The following is a 27,553-nucleotide window of genomic DNA, read 5'->3' on the forward strand; positions in this document are numbered from 1 at the left end:
CCATCAGGACAATGTTGAAAAGACAAATCACGGCAAGGCACACATCTCTGATCAACATGGGAAGGTGCCGTTTGAGCCAGTTGTTACTGATTCCTGATAATGGAGAAAAAATAGCTTTAATCTAATTTTTTTCCACTACGGATGTTTTGGGGCAGTTTGTGCCTAGCCAATAAAATTATTTTTTCGTGCAAGCCATATCCGTAATCCAGTCGATGCTAATAAGTCGTCTGCAATTCGATTATCTTAGTACCTTTTTAGCGAAGAATCAGTTTGTGACAATTAAGTAAGGTAACCCAAACCACCAGGCTGTTTTTGAACAGGGATATTATTTTTCTGTATCATTACAACTTTCACAGCGTAACGAAGCAGGACTTTATATCACGACATTTGGAGACCCGATCCGGGCTATATTGTTCGTGGTTGTGGCTAATACAATTGTTTTGCTCTGTTCCGCGCCAACGGTATTTGAATTGCCAAATCTTGTCGTGGAATCAATTCCTTTCCAGGCAACAAAATTCCTTTCCGAGGCTAACAAAGGTGAATCTAAAAAATATAATTGAAAATTTTCATTGCAAAATACTCTATTAAATTTTGATTGTTATAGACTTCCATAAATACTACAAAAATGACTCCGAAGCACGTAAAAATGCTACATTCGAATTAACAGCATAATATATTTTCTATGTTCTTGGCTCTGAATGTAAATCTGACATTACCCACCCGTCTTGTTTTGTAGCTACAAAAATAGGATCGAATCTTTTTCGTAGCACAACCAGTGCTGGTAGCTAGTATGATTTTATATCTATCCTAAATGGAGCCTTCCTGCTCACTACACCAGCAAAGCATCATGCGAAAACGAAAACGCTATGAGGTACGTGATTTTCATAATGGAACTGCTATGATTTTATGGGTGAACAACCAACTGGCACAGACAACAGTTGCCGTAAAGCGTACTAGCTCTAAATATCACGCCCAGTTTGCTACACGTTCCATACAGAAGAAACTTTAATCGTTATAGTTTCTTGAGATTAAACTAACTACCATTAAAATCAAATCTGCACTTTTAATTTTTATATGAATTAGTTTTAATGACGAAACCAAATTGGACGCAAAATGCAACCAAAAAAACCAATATGGAATAAAATATAGCACTTAACTGCTTATTCCAAATATCAAACAACATGGTAGTCTTCCCAGGCCAGCCACTCTCGTGGTTTGAAAACCAGATGACCCACATGCAACAAGCGAACCCATTCCTCCCTGTCTTCCGGCTCCGTTAGTGCAATTCGTTTACCCACTAATTTATGACTGCAATAATTTGTTCACCCCTCGGTTCGGAATATCAGCCACCTGGCATACACATTCACCTACCTTGGTATGGGGTAATGATCCTATTTCGGCCTTGATGGGAAAGGTTTCGTAGTATTTCGGTTGTTGCTTGGTTTACAATCAATGAAATCGTATAAATTAGTATCAATATATTTGCTTTGTTCCTAAGAAACAGTATATTAACTATGCTATATTTCTCCTTAGTCGAGACCAATTTAGACAAAAACTATTTTTCTCTATTAAGGAGAAAATTGTTTGAAACCATTTTTGCACGTGAAGAGTACAAAACCTATAACCAATTCAGTTATGGAATTTGCGTTTCGGCTTTGTCTCATCAGAATCCGACACTATCTTAGTGATAGGACTAAAATAGCGCCGGATTGACGCTAGCTCCGAAAAAAGTAGACACAATTTAGATTACCAAGCAAACCCCTAGTCAAGCGTCAAGCGATGTCCCGCAAGAAAAAGAGTTTAGTCCTGTCACTAAGTTAGTGTCGGATTCTGATGAGACGAAGTCGTAACGCAAATTCCATAGCTAATTTAGTATATTAACAAAAATGGCCTCGAAATTGCAAATTACGCGCGTTTTGAGTGCAACGAAAACACCAATCGCATTCCCAACCGTTTGAGTCAATGAGATAAACGCTTCTCCAACTAAAACACCATCAAATACTAGTGTTATAATTGCGATAAAACTAAAATAATCACACGACCCTACCTACAGACTGTAAAGCTTTATGCTGTGTGAACGGAAATGGTTGGTTTCCTTTGGCCCGGCCAGCTCGTACCGACGACGACGGTGGCAGCATTACGATCAAGTTTCGTGTTCAACAGGAGTTTTATTGAGCACGATGGGCGACGAGACGATAAGGAATTTATGATGTTCATATTGGTTTTATGTTACTTCCATTGCATTCGGTTGCTTGCTGGATAGAGAAGCTGGAACGGCCATGAGCCATTGCACTGCAATTGACTAGAAACGTGGACAAAAATTATGGTCGTATTTGATACAATAATGAAACATAAATTTTCACTCAGAAACACTGCAAAAATTCTGTAGTCAACAATTTCTTCACTTAATCAATTTATTCATAGAATTCCGAAGTGTTCGGCTGACTTTCAGACTCTATCACAATTAATCATTCATGCAAATAGTCACAATTCACCGACTTTAATACATACTAACCAGCAAAACCATTCTTCTCTCTTCCAGAAAACACTCGCTCCAGCCAAATTCTCCATCTCGGCGGACCGAAAGTTTCTCCTGCTGGCGCAAAACATGAAGAAACTTTTCCGCCATTCCTTTCTTGCTCAATTCACCGTCTACGATATCACAACCAGGTAAGTGGAGGATTTAATGATTAATTAATACTATCATTTCCAGTTCGGTACGCACAATGGCTGGCAGGCAGGCACAGGTAGCGCTAAGTGGAAAACCTTCCCAAAGGTGACTGTCCTTTAAGGCGGAAGGAAACCTCTGAATAAACAATAACAGAAAAGCCAGCTTCCTCCACACCACAGGTATCTGAATATCCTGGGGGAAGCTGGCTGCTTCCATAAATTAAATAATAGAATGCCTTGACCGAAGCGGTGTAGCAATTTCCTTGGATTAGGGTTCAGTTAAGGGCAACTTTCCTGGTCTAGGTAGAATTGTTTGCGTTGCAAAAAGTAACGCTTGAGGACAACAGGTAGATTGTAGATGACCCTAAGCTCAGTAATGCGATTAGAACTCACCTAAAGTTAAGCAACAGAAACAAATAAATTCAAACTTAACCATGTAATGTTCCCAGATCCAATTTTCTTTGCTTTTCCCCGCACAGCAATGTATCCTTGGCCACAATATACGTAAACTTTCCTTCCACGTTCATTAAATTTAATTACCATCAGAAACGGGGGGAAAGTTTTGAGATCAACAAGCGAAGCCAAAGGCGTACAAGAAAAAACTTGCTAATACTGTAAATTACGCTGTAATCCTTGTTGGATCCAAGGAAAAAAAACTATAAAAGGAAACGGAAGCCCAGGAAGGGGAAACACAGCATGGCTTGATTGATATCCTATCCAGCACTCATCGAGTCTACCCGCAGCCAGCCCCCTACTGTTTGCCAATGTGGCGTGGTGGCGTTGATCGGAAGCGGAAAGGGGAATGGGGGAATTGCCGTTCGAACCAGCAACCATTTCTAGTGATTATGTTGACGGAACCGTGTTGACAAGAGCACAGGACAGCCATCACAACGGAATTAATGGCTCATTAGTAGCGACCAGAGACTAATCGGTGCTAAACGGAGTCATGGACGTATTCATGTGATAAAGATGTTTTTGATTGCATAATACTTTATTTGGTATTCTACAATTCGGGAACAGAAAACGTTACCGGAATCATGAATAATAACGCATTTAATTCATAAAGCAGCGTAACTCACAATTCGCATATTGCATACTTTCTTTCATATTCTCAATAGTCCAATTACATCACAACGATAATCGAAGACTATCTAAATTGATAATATGCAAAATTCCCAAATGGGAAAAATTTTGGATGAGACCAAATTGTTTGTGTCCCTAGACCTAACATAAAATATGGTTTTCTTGAGTGTTTCGGATTCTTCTCGTCAGTAACTGACACTAACTTATTGCTAGTTAGATAAGTCCAAACCAGCATCAAATTGGCGCTAGTTAGACACTAAAATCCAAAAAGGCACACGTGTTGCATGAACGCTAAACAACTGACTTATATCGAGTGATGTCTCGATAGTAAGCACAGAGGTTCTGTTTGCCGACGAGGAATATGAACCTTATCTAACTAGCATTAAGTTCTATGCTATATTTTTTTAGCATTAAGTTGTTGTTAGTTACTGACGAGAAGAATCCATAACACTAAAAACCATACTTTATGTTAGGTAGTATTACATTATGCACAAAAATTTGGTCTCATCTAAATTTTTACCCATTTGGGAATTTTGCAGGCGTTTGGTTCTTATATCAAAAGACAGTTTCGGTTCATATTCCTCGTCGGCAAACAGAACCTCTGTCCACACTATCGGGACATCACTCGGTATAAGCCAGTTGTTTAGTGTTCATGCAAGACGTGTGACTTTTTGGATTTTAGTATCTAACTAGCGCCAATTTGGTGCTGGTTTGGACTTATTTAACTACCATTATGTTGGTGTTAGTTACTGACGAAGAGAATCCGAAACACTAAAAAATCATACTATAAATTGATAGGAATTATCAGTTTTCAATAATGAACGTGAGTATGATGACCGTACATTTCGTAGTTGCTACTCTGTTTTTGACCAAAACAAGCGATATTGCACAGAGAATCGACGAATGGAGCCTGGGAGTAGCTATCCATTTTTAATGGGCACGTTTTTAAAATTCTGTACTTTCAAAAGCCAATAACGGCGCCAGCCACGCCCTTACAGTTACTGAGGAAGGAACAGAAATGTTAGTGTAACAAACGTGGAGACCGCATATACCTCTGCATCTCCACGTTTTCCACGGAAAGGAGTTTTTGTTACTGGGAAGGGAGGAATTCCACGAAAATTCCTCCGAAAATCTTTAAAATCGTGACCGACCATCTTAGATTTCGATGAAACTTTACATGTTTCACCGTCATGGAAGACTAAATATTTTCCAAAGGTAATAAGATTATTTTAACTCAAGAGCAACTTTTCAAAAGGGCGTAAACGTTTCTACGTGTATGAATTTCGATTTTTTTTTGTTCGGTTATTTTACTTTATACAGCAAAACTATCTGAGAACGAGTTACAGGGAATGAATACTTCTGGCCGAAAAAAATATACACTGAAAAAAATGTTATGTAATTTTTCAAAAAAAAACAAAAATTTATAATAAAAATTTAAATTGCGAAAAAACACATTTTTTAAAATTTTTTATATTTTAGGAATAAAAACCCAAAGAGAAAAAAAAACATTTTGAATGTGATTGCATGATGGAGAAAAAATCGCTAAAAAGTTTTTCTAACAATAACTTCGTACATGTTTTTAAATTTCATACTAATTGACATACAAAATTGTAATTTTACTGCAGAATATAATTCTAAGCAACATTTAAAATTAAAATGCATTTAACAAAAATCTTCCAAAATGCGATAGTTTTCGAGATATTTGAAATTTTGCTCCTTCAAAAACAATTAATTCGTGTAATTATGCTCTTTTTAAAAGTTATTCGCGTTACCCCATCATAAAATGTCAAAATTTTAATGTTTATCGTTTTAAAGACGTAAAAGCTAAACTTTTTAGCGTATTTGGATCATGGAGAAGCTTTCAATAAAAAAGTTTTCCTAACAACAACTTTTGACATATTTTTATAATTTATACTGTTTGCAGTCAAAAATACAATTTTCTTTTTGAATATGATTCCATTTTAAATCGAAATGCTCTTAACAAAAAATTTCTGAAATGTAGTAGTTCTCGAGATATTTTAACTTTTGTTTTAACAGCACAATTATTTTGTTTTATTACGACCTTTTCATGAGTTATTCGCGTTTCTCCATCAACAATAATAGGTTTTTCAAAAGGCCCGTAAACATTCCTGCAACATTCCCTTTGACATCAAGGCGATATTGTTAACCATTTGAAAGTTACATGAAAGAAACCAAAATATATTTCAACCATAGAGTCTGATGATTAAACTATATACCGTAAACCGGGGTGACATTGATCACTTTTCGAAGTAATCATTGCATATTTCTAGACGCAACACATTTTTTTCAAGTTTAATATTTTTAAACCATGTACTGATGTATGGAGAACAAGTTTGGATGGTTCTACCTGAAATTGTCCGCTTACAGCTATTTTTCCAAAAATGATTTCAAGTTGGAGTCCGTTTTCGTATTCCGGGGTGACTTTGATAACCTGCATGTTCACCCACATTAAGTTATCGTTGTCAATGTTTTTCATTGAAATGTTTGTTTAAACTGATTCCGGAAAGATATTCGTCGTTAAATAGATGTTAATTGGTATTATACAAAGTATTTGAATGTACTGTAAAATTCGAGTAACCAAAATTCGTATAATTCGTGTCCAACTAGAATAAAAGATTCTGAAAACCTTTAAAACTGCTAAAATTGTTTTATTTCAGTGCTTTATAGATTTACAAAAAGTTTCACCCATTCTAACACGTTGAAATATTTAACAATAAAAAAATGTTGCGAATTTTAGCTTACAAAATTTTGAAATAATTGCCGACTAGTTTTACAAAAAAAAAATGTATATAAAATAAACATACTCTTAAAACTAAAGTTGGTACATACCAATCTAAAGGAAAATAAAAACTCGCTTGTAATTTATTACTTTTGCTCTAAACTGAGATTTATTTGTTTTATAAAAAATAGACACTTTACGTAGCTTCGTAAAAATAAGGTAAAGTCCAATTTCGGTTTTTTGTAATTTTTGTACCCAAAAACCGAACAATATACTCAAAAAGTATAACAAATCAGTATTTTATAAGTTTAGAGTAAAAATCAGTTCAAATTAAAATGATTCGGTAGATTATTCTGGTTTAATAAGCGATCTAGGAAAAAAGTTTCGAGTGATCAAAGTCACCCCGCTGATCAAAGTCACCCCGGTTTACGGTAGTTGAATCATATTTTGGTTGTTTTCATGTAACTTCCAAATGTTTCACAATATCGCCTTGATGTCAAAGAGAAAGTTACAGGAAATTTTATGGGCCTTTTGAAAAACCTATTATTGTTGATGGAGAAACGTGAATAACTTATGAAAAGGTCGTAATAAAACAAAATAATTGTGTTGTTAAAACAAAAGTTAAAATATCTCGTGAACTATTACATTTCAGAAAAATATTGCTATGAGCATTTCGATTTAAAATGGCGTTTAGAATCATATTCAAAAAGAAAATTTTATTTTTGACTGCAAACAGTATAAATTATAAAAATATGTTAAAAGTTGTTGTTAGGAAAACTTTTTTATTGAAAACTTCTCCATGATCCAAATACACTAAAAAGACGAATAACTTTTAAAAAGAGCATAATTACACGAATTAATTGTTTTTGATGGAGCAAAATTCCTAATATCTCGAAAACTATCGCATTTTGGAAGATTTTTGTTAAATGCATTTTGATTTTAAATGGTGCTTAGAATTATATTCTGTAATAAAATTACAATTTTGTATGTCAATTAGTATGAAATTTAAAAATATGTACGAAGTTATTGTTAGAAAAACTTTTTTACCGATTTTTTCTCCATCATGCAATCACATTCAAAATGTTTCTTTTCTCTTTAGGTTTTTGTATCCAAAATATAAAAAATTTAAAAAAATGGGTTTTTTCGCAATTTGAATTTTTAACTTAAATTTTTATTTGTTTGAAAAATGACACAACATTTTTTTCAGTGTATATTTTTTTCGGATAGAAGTACTCATTCCCTGTAACTCGTTCTCAGATAGTTTTGCTGTACAAAATACAACAATCGAACAAAAAAAACTGAAATTTATACACGTAGAAACGTTTACGCCCTTTTGAAACATTAGTCTTGTATCAAAATATTCCAATTGCCACAGAATATCATGGAGATTCATACAGCGAACACACCTGCAAAGTTTCGTTCGAATCGACGATGGTCATATTTTGCGGTCGGCCGGTTTCTCATGGAATCCCTCATGTAATAAAGAGTTACACAAATCTGAATTCACCTCGATAAATGATACGATTTATGCAACTCTCAGAAGTGTTATCATTTGTTTATTGCTCTGGGCAGCCGGCTGCCGAGCATTTATGATAGGTGTATCATTTGTTGAATTAACCTTTGCGTCCCCGTGATACTTTTCACTCATCAATTTAGGTGCTTTATTCACTCTAGTTTTAGCAATTGTCAACCGATCTCAACCAATCCACTTGCAACCGATCGGGAATTCATTCAAGTTTCTTAGGCTGTAAAAACTTGTATTTTTTCCGTTAGCTCATTTAAAAAGCAACTTTTTTTATTTAATATTTTTTTCCATATATCGAATCGTTTCCGAGTTATCAGTGATTGAAAAATATTGAATTTTATGAACTTCAAAAGTTTGAAATAATCTGAACACATGGAGACATCTAACGACCGGTTTCCTCCCCTCCCCCGCCATTTTAACAAACTCTTGATTTTCTTTTGATTATATCTCCGGTTCTATTTACTCTACAATCAAACCGCAAGATGTTTTAAAAGGAAATTGTTCAAGGAGTCCAGAAAAAATATTAGTTTTTAGCGGCAGTGCTGCCAACTAATGGTACTATGGAAGCCCTCGATCCCCCCACTACAGTCGAGCCCTTGCCGCCAGCGTTCAGCAGTCGCCCCGGTCCTGTATGTGTGGATGGAGAAAGGGCCGCCTTTCTCGACAAGTATCATACAAACGGTTGAACCGATTCACGCTTCTAGCTCATCGTGCGACTCTCGCCGTAAACTCGCCGTTCCTGCTCCCCGCATCGCGCCATCAGGTTTCAACGCATACTGGGACGCACCGCAGTTGGCACTATGGAAGCCCTCGATCCCCCCGCCACAGTCGAGCACTTGCAGCCAGCGATCATCAGTCGTCCCGGTCCTGTGTGTGTGGGATGGGTGAAAGGGTCTTCCAACCTGCCGCAAATGGGAAGTATACATCTGTTCCGAACACTTCAAGCGCTGATGTATTCTTCGCTTCCAGTTTTTTTGCCTTTTGCTCCGACATCTTGTTATCAGATGCCAACCATTTCTCTCGCCGACGACGATAGTCGTATTTTGGGGCGCGACGCAGTTGATTCGGGATGCCTCGAATTCCTAACCACAATCGACCAAGCGACCGTGAGCCGTTCCGATACTGTTCGTGGGATTGACGAAAGGATCTTCCTACACGGCAACATGGCTTCGCTCTCTGCTGTACCTGATCCGTCATCCAGCAACATCGAGATTTACTACCAGAATGTTGGTGGCTTAAATTCATCAACGGACAGCTATTTTCTCGCAACCACGGGTTGCTGTTACGACGTTATCGCATTGACCGAGATATGGCTCGACAACCGTACTCTGTCTCGCCAGGTCTTTGGTTCAACATTCGATGTCTACCGCTGTAACCGCAATGCCCTCAACAGCAACAAGACATCAGGCGGTGGTGTGCTTATCGTCGTTCGCCGTGGTATAAAAGCCCGAGTAATCAACGATGACCGGTGGGCGAGCTCCGAGAAAGTGTGGATATCAGTGAAACTTGCCGATCGCAATCTGTTCCTGTGTGTTGTGTATTTTCCACCTGACAGAATTCGTGATTCCAGCCTGATCGATGTACATCTTTCCTCCGTTTCTTTTATCGTTTCGATCGCCGCCCCGTCTAATGATGTTGTTATACTGGACGAATTCTACTTACCTGGCTTGACGTGGTGCCGGGCAAGTAATGGTTTTCTACGATTGGATATCGAAAAATCTGCGCTTATTAACAATGCCAGTTGTATTTTGGGCTACTATAGCAGCGCAACTCTTCGACAAATTAATAATGTCACCAACGAGAATGGACGTACATTGGACCTCGGCATTCATGGACAACTTCTGCGCTGGTTTCGTTCCTACCTCGATGGAAGGCTACTCCAAATCAGCATGAAGGACTGTCTATCTGCACCATTCTTCGCTACATCCGGCATACCACAAGGAAGCCATCTCAGTCCAGTAATATTCCTCCTCTACTTTAATGACGACAATATCACATTACAAGGACCCGCCGAGCTTCTTCAGAGGGAACTGGACAGCTTTAGTACGTGGTGTGATCTAAACAGAATGGTTTTAAACCCGAGCAAATGGCCAATCGTTACGTTCACGCGGAAACGCCATCCGAGTTTAACTACCATTTCTTCGGCTCGAGCATTTCAAGACACTCTCACATCAAGGATCTTGGAGTCATCATGGCTTCGGCACTAACGTTCAAACCTCATACTTCATACATCGTGGATAAGGCATCATGACAACTTGGGTTCATCTTCGGAATAGCAAAAAACTTTAGGTACGTATATTGTCTTAAATCGTTTTACTGCGCGGTGGTCCGCTCAACGTTGGAATATTGTTCTGCTGTTTGGAATCCCTACTACCAGAATGGGATTGACTGAATCGAGGCTGTCCAACGCCGGTTCATACACTTCGCCCTTCGGCATCTCCCATGGCGAAACAGATTTCAGCTGTCGAGCTATGAAAACCGTTGCCAGCTAATACACCTCGATACAATCAGCATTCGGAGGAACGGCTCTCGAGCCCTGCTCGTCTCGAACTCACTCTCTGCCAGAGTGGATCACCCTACAATCCTCGGACGTCTGGATCTTCAAGCCCGCGTTCGAGCTCTACGTAATAACTCTCATCTGCGAGTTCCGTTCAGGAAAACCAACTATGGTTGCCAGAGCGCTGTCACCGGACTCCAGCGAATTTTAAACAGTGTGGCGACGGCCTTTGACTGAAACCGGACGCGGTATGCGATAAAAGCGAAAATATTGGCAATTTTAAATTAGTTTAAGCAACCACCATTGGGGCCAAGGGGCCTGTTGGTAAAAGGTAATAAACATAACTGCTCCATTTTCCAGGCAAAACTTAAACTTTCAATTATCTCGCAACACATTTATTTTAATTTTGAAAACTCTGATTTCATCTTGTAGCTCCAATCCCGAGATAAACCGTTAGAAATTCTTCAAAGTGTCATAAAAACTGACCCCGATCTGCTAGAGGCAAAACAAAAACGTAGTTTTTCATCATTTTTCGTATACTTCGCCGTGAAATATGTGTGATTGATTCTCACGGTAACAAGGGGACAAGTCTGTCTTTACCAGGAGGCATGTTGGTGGACTTGAGTGATTCGTAGTTATGCTGCCTAAGCTCGACCCTCATCAACAGAAGACAAAAGTTAAGCCTGTAGGATATTAAGCCTGTTTCTAATGACCCTGCGAATTCTAGCTCTATATATTTCACATCCTTGCTCTCAATTGAGTATTATGGCTCTAAATTTTTATAACTTTCTCTGCCCAATCATCTCTAGTTAAATGAATGTTGTTAAAAAGTAAAAAAGAAAATGTGACTACACATTAATCGATATAAAAAAAAGAAAAAAAAATATATTCACATTTACACATATTTTGTAATACGGAATTTTAAATATTCTGTGATTTGATGGCATTGAAAAGGAAAACATTTTATTTGACCAACGAGCAAACTTTAGCACATTTAATACTCGTGGGGAATACGCATGGTCTTATCTGAGTGAACGACGACTTTTGAATAATGTATGAGGTCTAAGAATTGACAGTTCGCGAGCAGAATTTAAAACCAGTCTCCAAATTTTGGTAGTCATATCAACACAAACAACAAATGTTTTATTGTCATATTCATTGGTTTACCTTTAGTCCATTAAATCATCAATCAATTATATTGATTGTTCTCATTGTATTGAGTACTTTCATATACTTTGGAGTAGTACAATGAACATTTTATCCAGCACGATATTTGCAAGGACTGTACCAGTACGTCCTAGTTTTTGCCAGTTTACGTTGTAGAAATGTCAAAATTATGAGTCTCAAACTGAACCACATCAGAACTTGTCCAAAAGTCGTTACCCGACTCGAAATTATCTTCCCCAATCTATTGAGCCCGAGTGTATGTGCTAAATACTTTTATTCAAAATACAATTCTACACGTGTTTCAAATAATGAAGCAACACCAGTTTCAAAGTATTATAAATAAATCAAAACCCTCTGCTGGGGATGTCATTCAATTCGTTCCAATTCTACTTCTAAACTCATGCGCTGCTATATGCGCTTTATGGAACCTGATTGATATAAAATACTAATGCTTACAAACCTGCTATAACAATAAAAAATCAGTGCTTTATTTTGGTCAGATGGCATCACTTTTAGGTACACCACAAAGACTAGCTACAGATTAGCTTCGCAACTTTTTGAAACAAACTGAAACTGCTCGAACATAGCTTAATCCCCACGATCACCAAAATTTCCAATCAATATCAGCCCTTCAGCAAGCGCAACTCCAGTTCAATCCACCCGTGCTTCAGAAACACCTTTACATTGGACATTAGACCGGCAACAATTTTGACTTTTTTGGATGTTCCCTAAAAAGTTATTTAACTTTGAAAACCACCCAATTTTTTTTAAATTTTCTATTCTAAGCATGTGCGAGAAAGAGAGGCAACACAAAACTTTATATGAGAATATCTTTTTACTGCAAAATCGGGTCAATTTGCAGTCTTCGGCAATGTTGATCCTTACACTTTAAGCTATATATCTGCAAATTTTGGGATGCACAAGATGATACTGGCATTTCGTACTGAATTTATTGTTTCAATTGCCAATTTTCCATATATTTTCACATACAAACTTGAAAACTCTTGTGAGTGAATTAGAGTTTTCGAAAAAATTTCATATTTAACAGGTGGTATGTGAAGCCAATTGCCGTTTGATTTAACAGTGTTCCGAAAAAAAGTCAAAGTTGGTGCCGGTCTTGTGGACATACTGAGAAAAGATAAGTCCGTAAGCAAGAATCGAATCTGCGATCTCCCAGTCTCTAGTTGGGTCTTCATTCTCATCGTTCGGGTCATTCTTTCTCTGTCTATTATTCCATTGGGCACATTTCTAAAAACCTTGACAAAAAGAAAAAAAACACTGACTTATGTGTAAAAGAAGAAATATAAGTAAATATACAAACATGTTATCAAATTCCTCAGTGATAGAAAAGCATCACGCAAAATTGAAATGTGAAACGCATGTATCAATAGGCTCATTAACCTTAGCACCCGCAAACCGCTGAAACATGTTGGCATGAGAATTTCACCTATATCAACCAATTTATCCCAACGTTTATTTATCCCAACGAAACTCACAAGCAACACACACAAGTTGCACCGTGCAGTGTTTAACTCAATCCAAACCCACCCAGATCACAAACACATAACAGAAATATTTCAAAATTATACCTCGCATTATTAATTGTTATAAATTCCTGTTATTTTAACTACTAACACGACCTAATTTACAGAGGTGGGAAAATACCGGTTGAGTACCGGTACGGTAAACCAAATTTTCACAAGTGTTTATGTTTCCTTTACATTGTGTGCGGTCTCATCGCTGGTTGTGTTTATACGAGACACGAAAACCAAACCGAGTTTCGTTTACACAGCACCGCGGTTTGGTTTTGATTTTCGTTTACCGGTGTACGAGTATGGGAAGGAAACACGAGAATAACAAAACCAAACTTCGGTTGTGTTGCGGTTGTGCTGCTAGTATTTTTATTAAGAATTCTAAACAAATTTCTTTATAATATAAGGTATCTTTTCGGTAATTGAAAAAATGTCTTCAGACATATTTCTGTTCAAATAAATTATGTTCGTTGTTATGAATGGCGTTCCTTAACTCAATATTGCGACATTTTCATAATGATTTATCATCAGGAAGTTTTCAATATGGGTATGTTTGGTATGGGAAACTGCCCAAAAATCGAAAGTAAAAGGAAATTTAATAGCCTCCGCTATTTTTATACCTATGATAGCAGATCAAAATTTAAGATGACGGTATATTCAAGATATTCTGAAGATATCTGAAATGGCGAGCTATATTCAATACTACTGGTATTCAATAACGTTTTAATGGTAAAAAATATCATGAAACAAGGGTATTTTTGATATCGAAAAGTTGTGTAGAGATTAAAAATTGTTATTCGTCGTCATTGTGCATTCCAATATGGTGTTATTTTCACGAAAATTTAGCATTTAAAAGCATGCATATTTAAATAGGCATATATTTCCAAGGAAACGAAACTTGAATTGCGTCGTAAATTAGAAATTCAAAATGGCGATTTAATAACTGGTTATATTGTGAACCAATATCCACATTAATGATTGAAGGTCGTTTTACATGTTTTGTTGTAATGAGACAGACAACTTCGGGATTGGACACAATGTGATCAAATTTTTTGTATTCAAATTATTGCGCAACATTTTTTAAAAATTTAATTGTTCTTCAGTAGATTTACATACACACATCGACTGGTATCGCCGGAAATATTTATTCCTTAAAGAAACATAGTTTTTAATGGCGGTCTATAAAATGATAGTGTTTTTGCTATTCGTAAGTTGGTTGCTGTTCTCAATGAATTAAGTTTTTTTGTAATTGAATAATTTAGTGGTAGTTTTCTCTAAACTCGAATGTACGCGACCAAACCTTCTAGATGTTTCAAAACGATGTACAGTAACAGCAAAAATAACTGAAATTCGTATTACCAGCACTCAGTAAATAAGAACCTAATCGTGAGTTTCCCCCCACTTGCGTATGAGTTGCTTACCATATGTAAATAACACACACGTACACGCAATTGACTCTGTGCAAGGATAGATGTATCAATACGATGCGCCGTAGCAGTAACAATAAGGATATATGTATACAAAATTCGAGTGTGTGCTCGAGATTATTCGAGAATCGCTTAACCAGCGCAACCAGACGTGGATTAAATCTCATTGATACGATTATTGGCGATATAAATACAGGCCACTTTGAATGCATTGAGTGTTAATGTCATATCATGTTTAATTGATTTAATTAATTTTATTGATTTCATTAATTTAATTGATTTTATTGTTTTTGTTATTTTATTGACATCGCTGATTTCATTGTTTTCTTTAATTTCAATTTAAACAATTGTTGAACTTTTAACAACTGCTCAGAACCAGCCATTTCTATATTACCCCATTGACTCTTAACAACTAATTGAACTCAATTCAGTTGTCTATTCGGCAGCACTGCAGACGAGTTTACTGCTTCTTCTTTCAACCGAAGCACCGTGTACAGAAAAAACCAGGCCCGGTTTTCTAAAGCTAAACCGAAACCGCTGCTGAGAATACATCAACACAAGTTGAAATTCGTACACACATGTAAACGGTGCTGAGTGGCTCGGTTTGGTTTTGTAAGCTGAGAGTCGGTGGAGGTTTTTCTTTCGTTTACCGTGTGAACGAAATCCAAACCGAATACGATGTGCATCACTCGTTTACATGGGTTGAGATTTTGAGTACAATACCAGTGTATGTACGTACCGGTTGGTTTTCTTACCCACCTCTGATTTATAACACAATATGTTACAAAAAATGTGTTCTGTTATAAACTTGTTATTTCATTCCGATCGGGACACTGCGCATCCGCATTGCAACTCATCGAGTGTACACCACCCGAACCTATCGCATTTCTATACTCGTTCGTGGATAATGACACTATATTCCAAAAAAAATCTTGGAAGTACAACTAAAAATGTCTAATAAAATCGGTCACCTGACAGGGACCTCAATAAAATCGAAGCTTTTTAGTCGTCATGGAACGTGCAACAATCGATTTTTCTAAAATTTTAGAAAATATATCCAAAATTCATAAAATGTATGCTCTCGTTTTAGAAACATGATATTTTTTGTGGAACAACTTATAAAATTAAAAATTCTGGCAGAATTATAGGTTTGTCATTTTGTCTGGAAGCTGCAAAGAATTCTGTCTGTGACAGATAAATCTGGCAAAATCTTAAACCCACAGCAGAGCGAAAAGCGCACGACAAACCTTGCACACCGTAACCAAACTGGTGCAAACCCCAGACGGTCCAACTGCGTCAATGCCATCACTACCGAAACCCCGTAGTAGACGCTAAGATTCACACAACCATGTACTGTCAGGCCCCATGCAAAACTGGCTCAGACATCACTTCGTTAAAAGTTTCTGAACTTCTTTTAACAAAGCCGGATTGACTAGCAGTCTTCGACAAAGTTGTAGACAATTAAATTATCTTTCTTATTTTTACTTACTGTGATAATATGGTGCATACAGTGCCACCTAGCGGCGAAAATGCGAGCTAGTGGGGTTTCGCCATGTAAATTGTTGAAAAATCCCATGCAAATTTCAGGCACGTTGGTCCGGTAGCTGGGCTTGTCCGATTTGCTTCAAATTTGGCGCAAGTACTCCTGGTGGGACTAGGAATCGACTCAGGGGTGGGCCGATAGGGGTCATTTTTTCCTGTCACTCTAATGTACATGAACGATTTTACCATCCGGACGATATAGTCACGAACGTGCTCGTTTGGCATTCGAGCGACGAATGATTGAAACGTACACGCAGCACCTCTAATTGTAAACTACGTGTATTTAATTAAGACACTTAGGTGCGAGTGTGTGCAAATGCCAATGTTGCAGAAAATCCATACCGTCTACCGTTTATTGTACCGTCCAGACAATACAGTCAACGTGTTGCTCGCTTGACATGTGAGCGACGACTGATATAAAACGAACACGCGGGACCTGTATAAGTAACCATTGCGTAATGGAACTTTTAGATGCTCTCGTTTGGCGGCTCTGCCTGAAATAGGCTTGCAAATTTCACATTTTCGTCGTCGTTTTCGAATGATTTTCTGAAAATTCGTTTCTGAAATTTCGTTTTTGCCTTATTTATGGGAAAATATACTTTTGCATATAAAATATTTAAAATAATCCATAAAGAATTGTAAAACGATCCATAAAAAAGTTGTCCATGTTCCATAAAACAAAACTGAAAATCCATAAAACAGTGTAAATGATCCATAAAAAAGGGTGATTTGATCCATAGATTATGTAAAATTGAACCGTAAAATGGTCGCAAAAGAGCACTAAAATAGTAATAAATGAGCAATTAAAATCAACCAGTGCCCCATAAAAATATTGGAAATGTTCCATAAAATGCTACATTTTGCGCCATAAATTAACTGACATTGATCCATAGAATATTAAAAATGTACATTAAAACACGTCGATATGTTCCATAAATTTCGCATGAATTCATTAAATTTAATTTTTCTAGTGCATAAGCACATATTAATGGATTTTAACATTTTCTTTTCTTATGGATCGTTTTGTAAATATCCATGAACCATAATTTAACGTTCGATATATGAATCATTTCTAATGTTCATTTTTACATCTTCTATGGACCAAGAAAAATTATTTAGCAAACATTTTCATCAAATTTATGGAACTTTTTCTAACATTTTATTGCTCCATTTTGTAATACCGTGGAACATTTTTGTCGATATTATGGAACATATCGACGTATTTTCATGTACATTGTATGGATCAATGTCAGTTAATTTATGACGCAAAATGTATCATTTTACCAATATTTTTATGGGGCATTGGTTCATTTTAATTGCTCTTTTATTACTATTTTAGTGCTCTTTTGCGACCATTTTACGGTTCAATTTTACATAATCTATGGATCAAATCACTCTTTTTTATGGGTCATTCACACTGTTTTATGAATTTTCAGTTTTGTTTTATGGAACATGGACATCTTTTTTATGGATCGTTTTTCAATTTTTTATGGATCATTTTTGTTGTTTTAGCGGCGCAAACCTAGGGCTGCCCTTATTTATAGTAATCGTATATTTTGCGAAATTTTATGCAAAACAGGAGGAAAACAGCAGAAGTTAGTCACATTAAAAACTGGGAAAAGCAACAGAACAGAATTTTTTGAAACCCCTGTATTGAAACAACAGCATTATTCTACTTCAAAAAACCGCGCACATGTCATCGATTATACAAATTCAGTCGTTTCAGCTATTTCGGTAGTGCTTATTTGAAATTCATATCAGATAGCATAACAACGAGCTCGAAAAATTAGAACATAATAGTCAGTGTTAAGTCAGACCGGACTAAGTCGCAAAATTAAAAAAATGAGATTATGATAGCATTGGATAAAGAATTTCTTTAGCTACCTTCGACTATTGCCAGGTTTTAAAAATGTTATAATTAGCAAGAATTATGTCAAAAAATATTTTGGAATTCTAACGTAACGGATGCTGCGATTCAAACTTTAAGCTCGTTTTTCTCGAAATCAATACAACGTCACTTAGTCCGGTCTGACTTAACACCGCCCATATAAACCCGTCGTCTACGGAGAAAGAAACCAATACATAATTGGCATTTCATTTCTTATAATAATTCCAAAGTTTATACACGATAAATAATACTTGTATTACGAAATTAATTTTTATTTCAACAGAGGACTCGAAATACTAAAAGTAATGGCTTTTCATTATATTGTATTGTTTTTGGAATGTCGTGTTTCGCCGGAATGAAGAAGCAAGGAACAGGGCCTTAAATTCTCATACCCATTCAATGAACGATGAAATTCACTGAATTCACCTTCGTCTTTCCGCTGCCTCCTTCTTTACTAAATTCACACAAAGCAAAACAATAAAGACAACGCCCCTTCTTCTTTCGATTCTATGGAAGCCAGTAGCAGAAGTAGTGACTTTCGTTTTCCTATGACAATACGAAAATTCAATCTCGTTTTAATTTCAAATCAGTAATTTTGATTTTTATTTTAATTTTCATTAAATGAAATTGTAGCAATGTGCATCATAAAATGCAACTAGAACGCCACAAACACAGGAAATATGCACACCAATAGTGCTTCAGTCGTCCAATATCATCGCTAGCTTGTAATTCTCCCAAATCGAACAACGACAAATAAATATCGTTACTAGTTTCTTTTCGTTTGGCCGGCGCTATGTGCAATATCGAAGAGACTAATGTCGTTCTCAATTTCGAAGCGAAAACGAATGTGTGGAAGAAATAATGAAATTGAATTTACCCGCATGCTTTGTCGTAGGCCGTTGTCTCATTTGCGGTTTCGTAATGTTCTAGTGGTTTAGAAAGTAGCATCGCTCCCTCGTCATTTTCGCCAGATTTTGGTAAACGAAAAAAACATTTTTCGACCCTGGCAAGGAATAATAAAATCGTTTATATGTCACTTGATTCAATTAAACGCAAGCAACACTCCCGACTGTGAGTTGTCTGGAGCTGAAGTTGCTTTTTTCTATAAACTGGGCATATCAAAAATAATTCAACAAACAATAAATCTATCGTAAATTCTCGGCAGCCGACTGCCCAGAGCTATAAACATATGTTAACCACTTCTGTTAACTTAAGGTAAATCCAGATTTGTGTAACTTTTTACCCTATTAACCTATTCACAAAAACTTTTTCCCGTGGAAAATGTTGTGATGCAGAGGTATATACGGTCTCCATAACATCTTTTGTTAAATTTACATTACTCGCTGACTGTAAGGATATAGATGGCGCTATCATTTGCATTTCAAAGCATAGAACTCTCAAAACCTGCACATTGAGGATGGATAGCTACTGCCAGGCCCAATTCACTGATACACATTTTGATCTCAATTTGTTTGCTTACATGCTTTGTGATTTTTAGAAAACATCTTCGTTTTTATTTCTTTGGCAAAACATCAAATTGATTGCTTAGTTTGTTATCAATGACAACATAGAGTCTAGTTCTTTTTGATATCAGACTCAGAACGATTGGCCGTTGAACAGATTAAGTAGCTTTAAAAACTTCTAAAAACATTTTTAGTAGTGTAGGAGCTACCCTGTGTAGTTAATCAAACTGAGAAACAAGAAACATAAAAACTATTATTGAACAACACTTAACCTTTCAGCAGTCGCGCCAGTGCATGTCGCGCTTAAAATCCAGCAAAATCGTCTAACCTTCGCAGTCGCGCTAGTGCACTGAGTGCACGCTGCTGTGAAAATCTAGCGAAATCATCTTAGAGCAGCTGCGGCTGCTCGTTCAGTGAGCTATTTGCGCGACTTCCGGAGGGTTAAGCACTATCAGCTGCTAGTTGAGTGAGCCATTTAGTTAACCCTTCTAACTAACCGGATCTCCAACTCAACTATAGTAACAGAGTGTCCGCAAAATAGTTTTAGTCACAATCACTCTCGTCTGATGATATTTTTTTTGCTATTATTTTCCATTCCAGCGAAACGATTCCGCTCACCCTCAAGGCCGACAGTGACGAGTGGCCGTTCCTGTTGCACGCCGAGTTCACCCCCAAAGGCCAGTCGATAGTGCTGGTGCATACGTACGACATCTACTACAAGCCGTCAGCTCGGGCCACCCAAACGTATCGGCTCACGAAAACCGCCATTCCCGGTATCATCTACAATGGCGTGCCAGATTGGCTTTACGAGGGTAATTAAAAACGGCTACATTTATCCCGTGTTATTCACTAACCCTGCACGTAGGCAACCGACACGACCGCCCACCGCCGCCAACAAATTCTGTTGACTGGTAGGGTGGATGATGGGGGAACAACGTTCAACCAAAGAGTTACAACTCAATCTACGGCACGTCCTGCTGCATTACGGTGGTGCCGGTTGCGGTAAACCGGAATGTAAATATGTACACACCTACTTGAGAAGCGAATGTTATACCGCGATAAATTTGTGACATTCCTCTCACCAAACGCTTTTTTTTGCGGATCACACGCAGTTAAAGTGCTTTATTTGGAATGTAAGCAATTTCTTTTCTGCCACTATGGTTTGACGTGTTTACAAATGTGTTTCGAAATTATGGAAGCACATGCTATTTTGTTGATTGTCTGCTTAAAAAACTATTCAGTCAAATTGACTGCATTCTGAACAAACACGGCCGGTAAGGCGCAAAGATTGCAAAAATGACTGTTAATTAATGTAGGTGGGCTTTCGGACAGTCACGCAGGTGTGGATGAACGTCATATGAGAATGTATTTGTAACCGAAAAAAACAAAGAAAGTAGACATAAATCACAATTTATTACGTCATAAATTGAGCGTGAGAGCAAGAGTTTAGCCACAGCTGCATTGAATCTACACATTGCGGTAGCATCCCTCTAGTCCGATAATGCATTTTTCATTACAATCCTAGCGTAATGGATATACGATGAGTCGTGTGACATATGAGTAGCAAATTATTTCCAACAAACTAAGATTACCTTAGTGATACGGTAAAATTCATCATATCACTAAGGTAATCTTAGTTTGTTGGACATTTCTTGAGCGTTTTTTCTAAACGACATATCTGCAATGAGTTACTCTCTTTGTTTACTTTCTCTTCTGTTAATAATTCGGTCACTTTAACATTTATCCCTCAACTCTTTGCATAATATGCTAGTTAAAACCACCGTCTTTCGATCTGTACTGTAAAATAAGTGAAAAGTGTTATAGTGACGCCGTAAAAATCGAAAGAGAAAGTAAACAAAGAGAGTAACTCATTGCAGATATGACTTTTTGAAAAAATGCTAAAGATTTAATGTTCTGTTTCAATTGCAAACAATGTCTGGTTATCACACGGACCACGAACGGCAACAATTCCTCGTACAATCTACTAAGCAATATATTGTACCTGTATACATATACCCGAAGAAGGGTTAACAATTATTAACCGATCAACTTAATGAAACTTGTCAGGAAAATTTTAATTATTTTTCAATTAATTTTCCCTTTTCCTTTCCTCCCTATTTTTTACAACGTTCGTGCGACTAAAAATCGATTACTCCGCGGATAAATTTCGCCGGCTTACACTGACTGGCGTGACGGCGGCCAACGGTAACCAACGTACATCACTACCACATGCAAAACGACAACAACAACAACAACGAACAACACTGACGCGCAGAGGAAATTCTGCAGAGCAATAAAGCCATCTGGCTATCGAACGACGGCCACCTGATGCTGTACGGCACCTTCAACGATTCGATGGTGCAGGAGCAACAGTTTTCCTGGTACGGAATGGCCAACGGGGATATCAACCTTTATCCGGAGATTCGCTCGTTAAGGTAGGTTGGTTTGCTACACAATATGCCTAGCTGAGAATATGTTTTCCGCCAACATGCCGCCCGCCGGGCTGGAGGAATCTTTTGTTTCAAAGCGTTTGTATCTTTCTAATAAAAACGATAGCAGAGAGTCTCCGGCCGGTGGGAAGCATAAAAGCTTGTGGGTGACAAAACCGGGAAAAAACTTTACCCGACACAATCGAGCTGACTTTCAGGGCGGGTTTTTTCCACTACACTACAACTACATATTGGATTTAGTGTTGAAGACAGTTTGTGAAACTTTGTTCAAGCATGAGACATGGATAGTAGAAACTTCCACCGTCTAACACCTGAGTCAATTCCTAGTCCCACCAGGAGTGTCTGATCCAATTGTGTGCCAAACCGATCCAGTCTAGCTATTGGACCGACACTCTTGCAGTTTGTATGGGTTTTTTCAACGCTGGAACTCTAGTCATCAGAAAATCACTAGAAAATCACGCTACCTGTAAATATTTAGAAATTTTAGTTCACATAGGAGATATTAAACATTTTATATTTCCAATCCTCATTTACCAATTTACAATAACTAAAAATGGAACCATTGCATAAAGATTATTGGTTAACTGGTGTTTTAGTGGCAAAGCTGAACCGATTTTGAACATCGGGGAATAAAACATCTACGTGAATCTGAATTTTGAATTTATTTAATAATTATAGACTATTTCTCAATACTATTTTGTCCACTTTTTCCCTATAATTTTTTTTAATTTTAATTATAGAGGTTTTAACCTTAGGGTCATTCGCCTCTTTTCGGGTTAGAGAAACTTCTTTCGGAAAAATCTCTAACCCTATGCGCGGGGATGGGAATCGAACCCAGATAAGCTGCGTACAAGGCAATCGATTTACCAACAACACTATACCCGTACCCATCCTATAAATAGTTTTAACGTTTTTGTATATAACAGAGTCACTCAAAGAAACAAATTTGATATTACATCTTGCTTGGAAAAGGAAATATTTGTAGTCCAGCGAAAATTTGCAAAATGTTTATATAATGAGAAAACTATAACTAATTTATATTTAAAGCCTGCTTTCCCCTGAAGATGAAGGGATTTCCCTTCGAAACGTTGCGCTATAAGAAGACATGTGGGGTGGGCGTGGCGTAGTTGGTAAATCGATTGCCTTGTACGCAGCGCACCTGGGTTCGAGTCCCGACCCCGCACATAGGGTTAGAAATTTTTCACAAGAGATTTTTCTAATCCGAAGAGGCGAATGACCTTAAGGTTAAAACCTCTATAATCGAAATAAAAAAAAAAAAAAAAAAAAAGAAGACATGTGAGTGAAAAAATCGAAAACTATATCAACTCCAATTCAATTTAATTCTATACCAAGTGTTTATATATACTATAATCAAGAAAATCATTGGATATAACAGGAAAATATTCGACTTAATTGGGTAATATGGATGGTTGAAGATAAAAATTTTAAAAACATATATTCCACATGTTTTTTTTAAACTTTTTGTATCTCTATTGAATTTTGAATGAAACATATGCTCAAACATGTCACCTGAAAACTAAGAATATCTGTTTTGTGATTATAATATTGAATATGAATATTGTTTGTATAGGTATGAACTTTTATGAAAAATAACGGAACAAAACTCTAAACATATTCCCTAATCAGATAAAAAAGTCTCCCAAAGACCCCCTGAACTCGCGATGCAGGATGCAAGTATAATGATTCTTCTAACTTATAACGAAGGTCCATATTTACTCAATGAGAACGCTTCAGTTAGAGTTTCAATAGCAGTCACAATTAGTAGTTTTTTTGTGGTATTATAGGAATTCCGAACGAAACAATTCGCAAGCTATAAGTGTGACTGGAAATAGACTGTATTGTAATCGACTGAATGCACGGCTTTTGTGTTATCGACAATAATATAATCGCCAACATTTCTTGGATACTACCCCCTATTTACTTCAATGCAAATGAAAACTTTGCAATATTTGCTTGTCCCATTCACCAGCCAGTATTCTCTCTCTCTGTCGCTCTTACTCTTACTATACCGGACCCGAAAATTCAATTCTATACAAAATTCGTTTTTGAAAAATCCGCAGATACCTTTGAAATCCAAAACAAATTGAACGTTCCTATTTTCTGATAACTAATGAAGGTCTATCAATGAAATGAAAATATCAGATAATTATCTGATATGTTTCAGCAAGTTCTAAAATGTTTGTTCACATTTCTGTTTTTACTTTTCTTTACATTTCAGAACTTTCTGAAACAATGGTTCCTAAATTTGTACAATTCGTTTTATTCATTTACTTTATTTAAGTCTTCTTTTTTAAATTTCGTTCTGTATACTCTTTTTTCGGTAAATTCATTTGATGAATTTATTTCATTCAGCATTCTGTTTTATTCATTTTGTTCGTTTGAGTTAATTTCATCTATTTTATTCGTTTCATCGTTTAGATTCATTCTGATCAGTTTATTCCCGTCGTGCAATTTATTCATATATAAGTCATTTCACTTATTTTATTTACTGTTTTTATAATATGCATTTTACTCATTTTTTCCAGTTCATACATTTTATTCAGCTTTTTAATTTTTAAAATCTGACTATTTTTCTGTCATTTCAGCCAAATAATTAATTTGAGATAAATTAATTTATTCTGTTAATTTTATAACTTTTTTATATCGTTTCATTTTTCATTTTAATCATTTTATTGTTTTTCTTCTTCTTATTATTCACTTGATCATTTTCTTTCATTTTGTTTATGTTATTCATTCTATTCGTTTACTGATAATTTTTTAACCCCTGCATGCCTACAGTCTTTTTCAAGGGTGGATCCAGCAAAAAATTTCGGTAGTGGTCAAAAATTTCGATTTTGAAATGAAAATTGTACAATTCGTAAAACGAAATAACCTTATTTAATGAACATCAGTTTTCTTGGTCAACTTTGGATTGGATTGATTTTGTGTTTGAAACTAATATAAAATTGAAACTAATGTAAAATTTCTCAACAAGTATAAAAAAATCGGAGTGGATTCTGGCTCCCAGGGCCCTCCCCCTGGATCCGCCACTGGTGTTTATAAACAAGAACGTTTTCGAACAGCTATAACGTTGGGTAGTAACTAATGGTTTAGTTTTTCATTTTAATCATCGAATGCAATTTATTCTGTTTATTTTGTCTTCCGTTATTAATTTTACCAGTTCTATTTGTTTTGTTTATTTCATTCATTTTATCGGTTTTAATAAATTAATCCATATTATGTTTATGCTTTATTTATTTCGTTTAGTTTATTTGTTTTATTTATTTCAATAATTTTATTTGATTTCTAGTTTTTTTATTTTAGCTATTCTATTGTATTTATTGCATTTATTTAAATTATTTTATTTTATTTTTTTATTTATTTTATGTATTTTATTTATTTTATTTGTTTCATTTATTTTATTTATTTTATTTATTTTCTCGATTTTATATATTTTATTCATTATATGCATTTTGTTCATTTTAATATTTAATTAAATTTATTGTTCTATTGATTTAATTAATTTTTCCAGTTCATTCATTTTATTCAGCTTGTTCTTTTTTATTAATTTTATTGATCTTTTAAGTCCTTCCTTTTATTCGTTTCATCCAATTTGTTAGTTTGAAACAAATTAATTTATTCCATCAATTTAAAAACTTTTAAAATGCCGAATATTCCACTCAATGAGCTGAATCAATTTAATTTATTTATTCTATTATTTTGATTTATATTAATCATTCTACTCATTTTATGAATTTGATAACTTTTTATCCAATTCCTACCCGAAATAATTTTTTGATTGCGTTTATTTTGTTGATTTTCTATAATTCATTAATTTTATTCGAGGTATTATTCGTGCTGAATCCGACTTGTGCTCACGCCAGCATTAGTTCGCATGAATACTGCTGCAGAGTCCCTAATTTTCTCCGGTTTCAATCCAGTGATATGTATGAGCAAGCAACCATAGCCCAAGGGGACAACAATCTGTAGGCAAAGAAGGATGTCACTTCTCAACCGATTGGAAGTATCCTGCCGCACGAGAGACCCGAAATCTGAATTCCGAGAACCACTACGCAACCGAGTCAAGGAACTGAGAGTGGAAGTAACGTTTGGAAGCTGTAAGAAGTGCACACTAGGACCATCGTAAGGCTAGACTGTTAAAAGAAAAATGAAAAGACTATGACAAGAAAACTGTAAATATTCTTCCTTTTTGCTAATAGTGAATAAGAAACATAATTTTGTAATAGCAATCTTAGGTATTAGGACGCAAAAGACTTTTAACACATTCCTTTTTTTTTGACCTGCTCAGTCGTCTTGATGATGCGTCTTTCCGAGGCAACATCAAGCTCAGTAAGTAAGGGGGCATGCAGAGTCCCTAATTTTCTCCGTTTTCAATCCCGGTAATATTCAATCGTCATTTGCCCATGTCTTAGATGTTCGATTCCATGAGTTAAGTTTCATCATAAAGACTTAGCCTTAAGCTAAGCAAGTTTAATTGACGCTGCGCTTTGCATACGCGAAGACAATGTTTAATGATAACAAAATTGTTTGTTTACGCCGCGACCCTACCGTAGCAGGGGCACGGCATTACCTCGGGGAACGACCCATTGTTTTTAATTGAATCTGCTAGCGATCGACAGCTCTAGTGAGAGCATTAGAAATGCTTTCAAGAACTTCGTGCTTTTCTCTCAGAGATGCGCGAAAGTGATCTAAACCCGCGCTGTTAAAAAGTCTTTTGAACTAGAGTTAAGGAGGCAATTGTGATTAGCACGCGCAACCGGGTGCGTCGTGTAGTCTCGAGAAAATTCGACCGTATGTTAACATGAATGTATGTGTGTGAAAATAAAGGTAGGGAAACTTAGTGCCTTTTCTGTGCGATATTTTTGCGAAAGAAAACGAAATAGCTTACGTTTGACCGAGTCCGGTAAGGCAATTCTGAAAGAAATCCACTACCCTGCTCGCGTCATACAAAACCAGTGGCCACCGGCGCTTCACTGCAAACTAATAAATGATCTTACAGTAATATGTTTAAGAAATGTCTCATCTCACTGTTAGGTGGTGTAAGTCGGTTCTTTTCATTTTTTCAATTGTTCGTAATTAGTTTTTCTCGTACCTTAACGATTCCGTTTTTTTGCATAAATTTTTGTTTCATAGATAAGATTTTTTAATGCATTTTTTAGAGTTCGAAACATAGATTTTTTGGGAAAAACGTTCCCGTATGCATGAATAAAATATTATTTATTCAACTAATCGTCAAAGTACGAGGAATACTCCAATACTAATGGAATTTTTTGAGTTTTGGGATTTTGGTTGATCTGTTGGACTTTCATCATGATCATCACACGCTTCTTAAAATAAAAATAGGTTTCGGGGAAAAAGCCATAACAACATTTTTAATAAATTAATGCCAGTTTTTTTCACTATTAAATGCACTATAAAAATACTATAACTTTGATGTAATAAAATCAGTGCCTCTTACCCTTAAATAAATTCAAACTTTCTTAAAGATTTTCGAACAAAAAAGTATGTAACCCCTTAAGATGAATTTATACAAAACACATTCTGATCA

The 27,553-nt window shown here is 36.2% G+C and overlaps 1 protein-coding gene across 1 annotated transcript in view; it reads left to right on the plus strand.

The window, feature by feature from the left end:
• Positions 1–27,553, plus strand: part of LOC131678889 (inactive dipeptidyl peptidase 10) — a 565,731-nt gene that overhangs the window by 404,879 nt on the left and 133,299 nt on the right. Inside the window, exons 6-8 of the mRNA XM_058959306.1 lie at positions 2,543–2,670; positions 20,135–20,346; positions 21,810–21,969. Coding sequence (XP_058815289.1) covers positions 2,543–2,670; positions 20,135–20,346; positions 21,810–21,969 — 500 coding nt within the window. The remainder of the gene's footprint in view (positions 1–2,542; positions 2,671–20,134; positions 20,347–21,809; positions 21,970–27,553) is intronic.

Source organism: Topomyia yanbarensis, chromosome 2 (assembly GCF_030247195.1).
Source record: "Topomyia yanbarensis strain Yona2022 chromosome 2, ASM3024719v1, whole genome shotgun sequence".
NCBI lineage: Eukaryota > Metazoa > Arthropoda > Insecta > Diptera > Culicidae > Topomyia > Topomyia yanbarensis.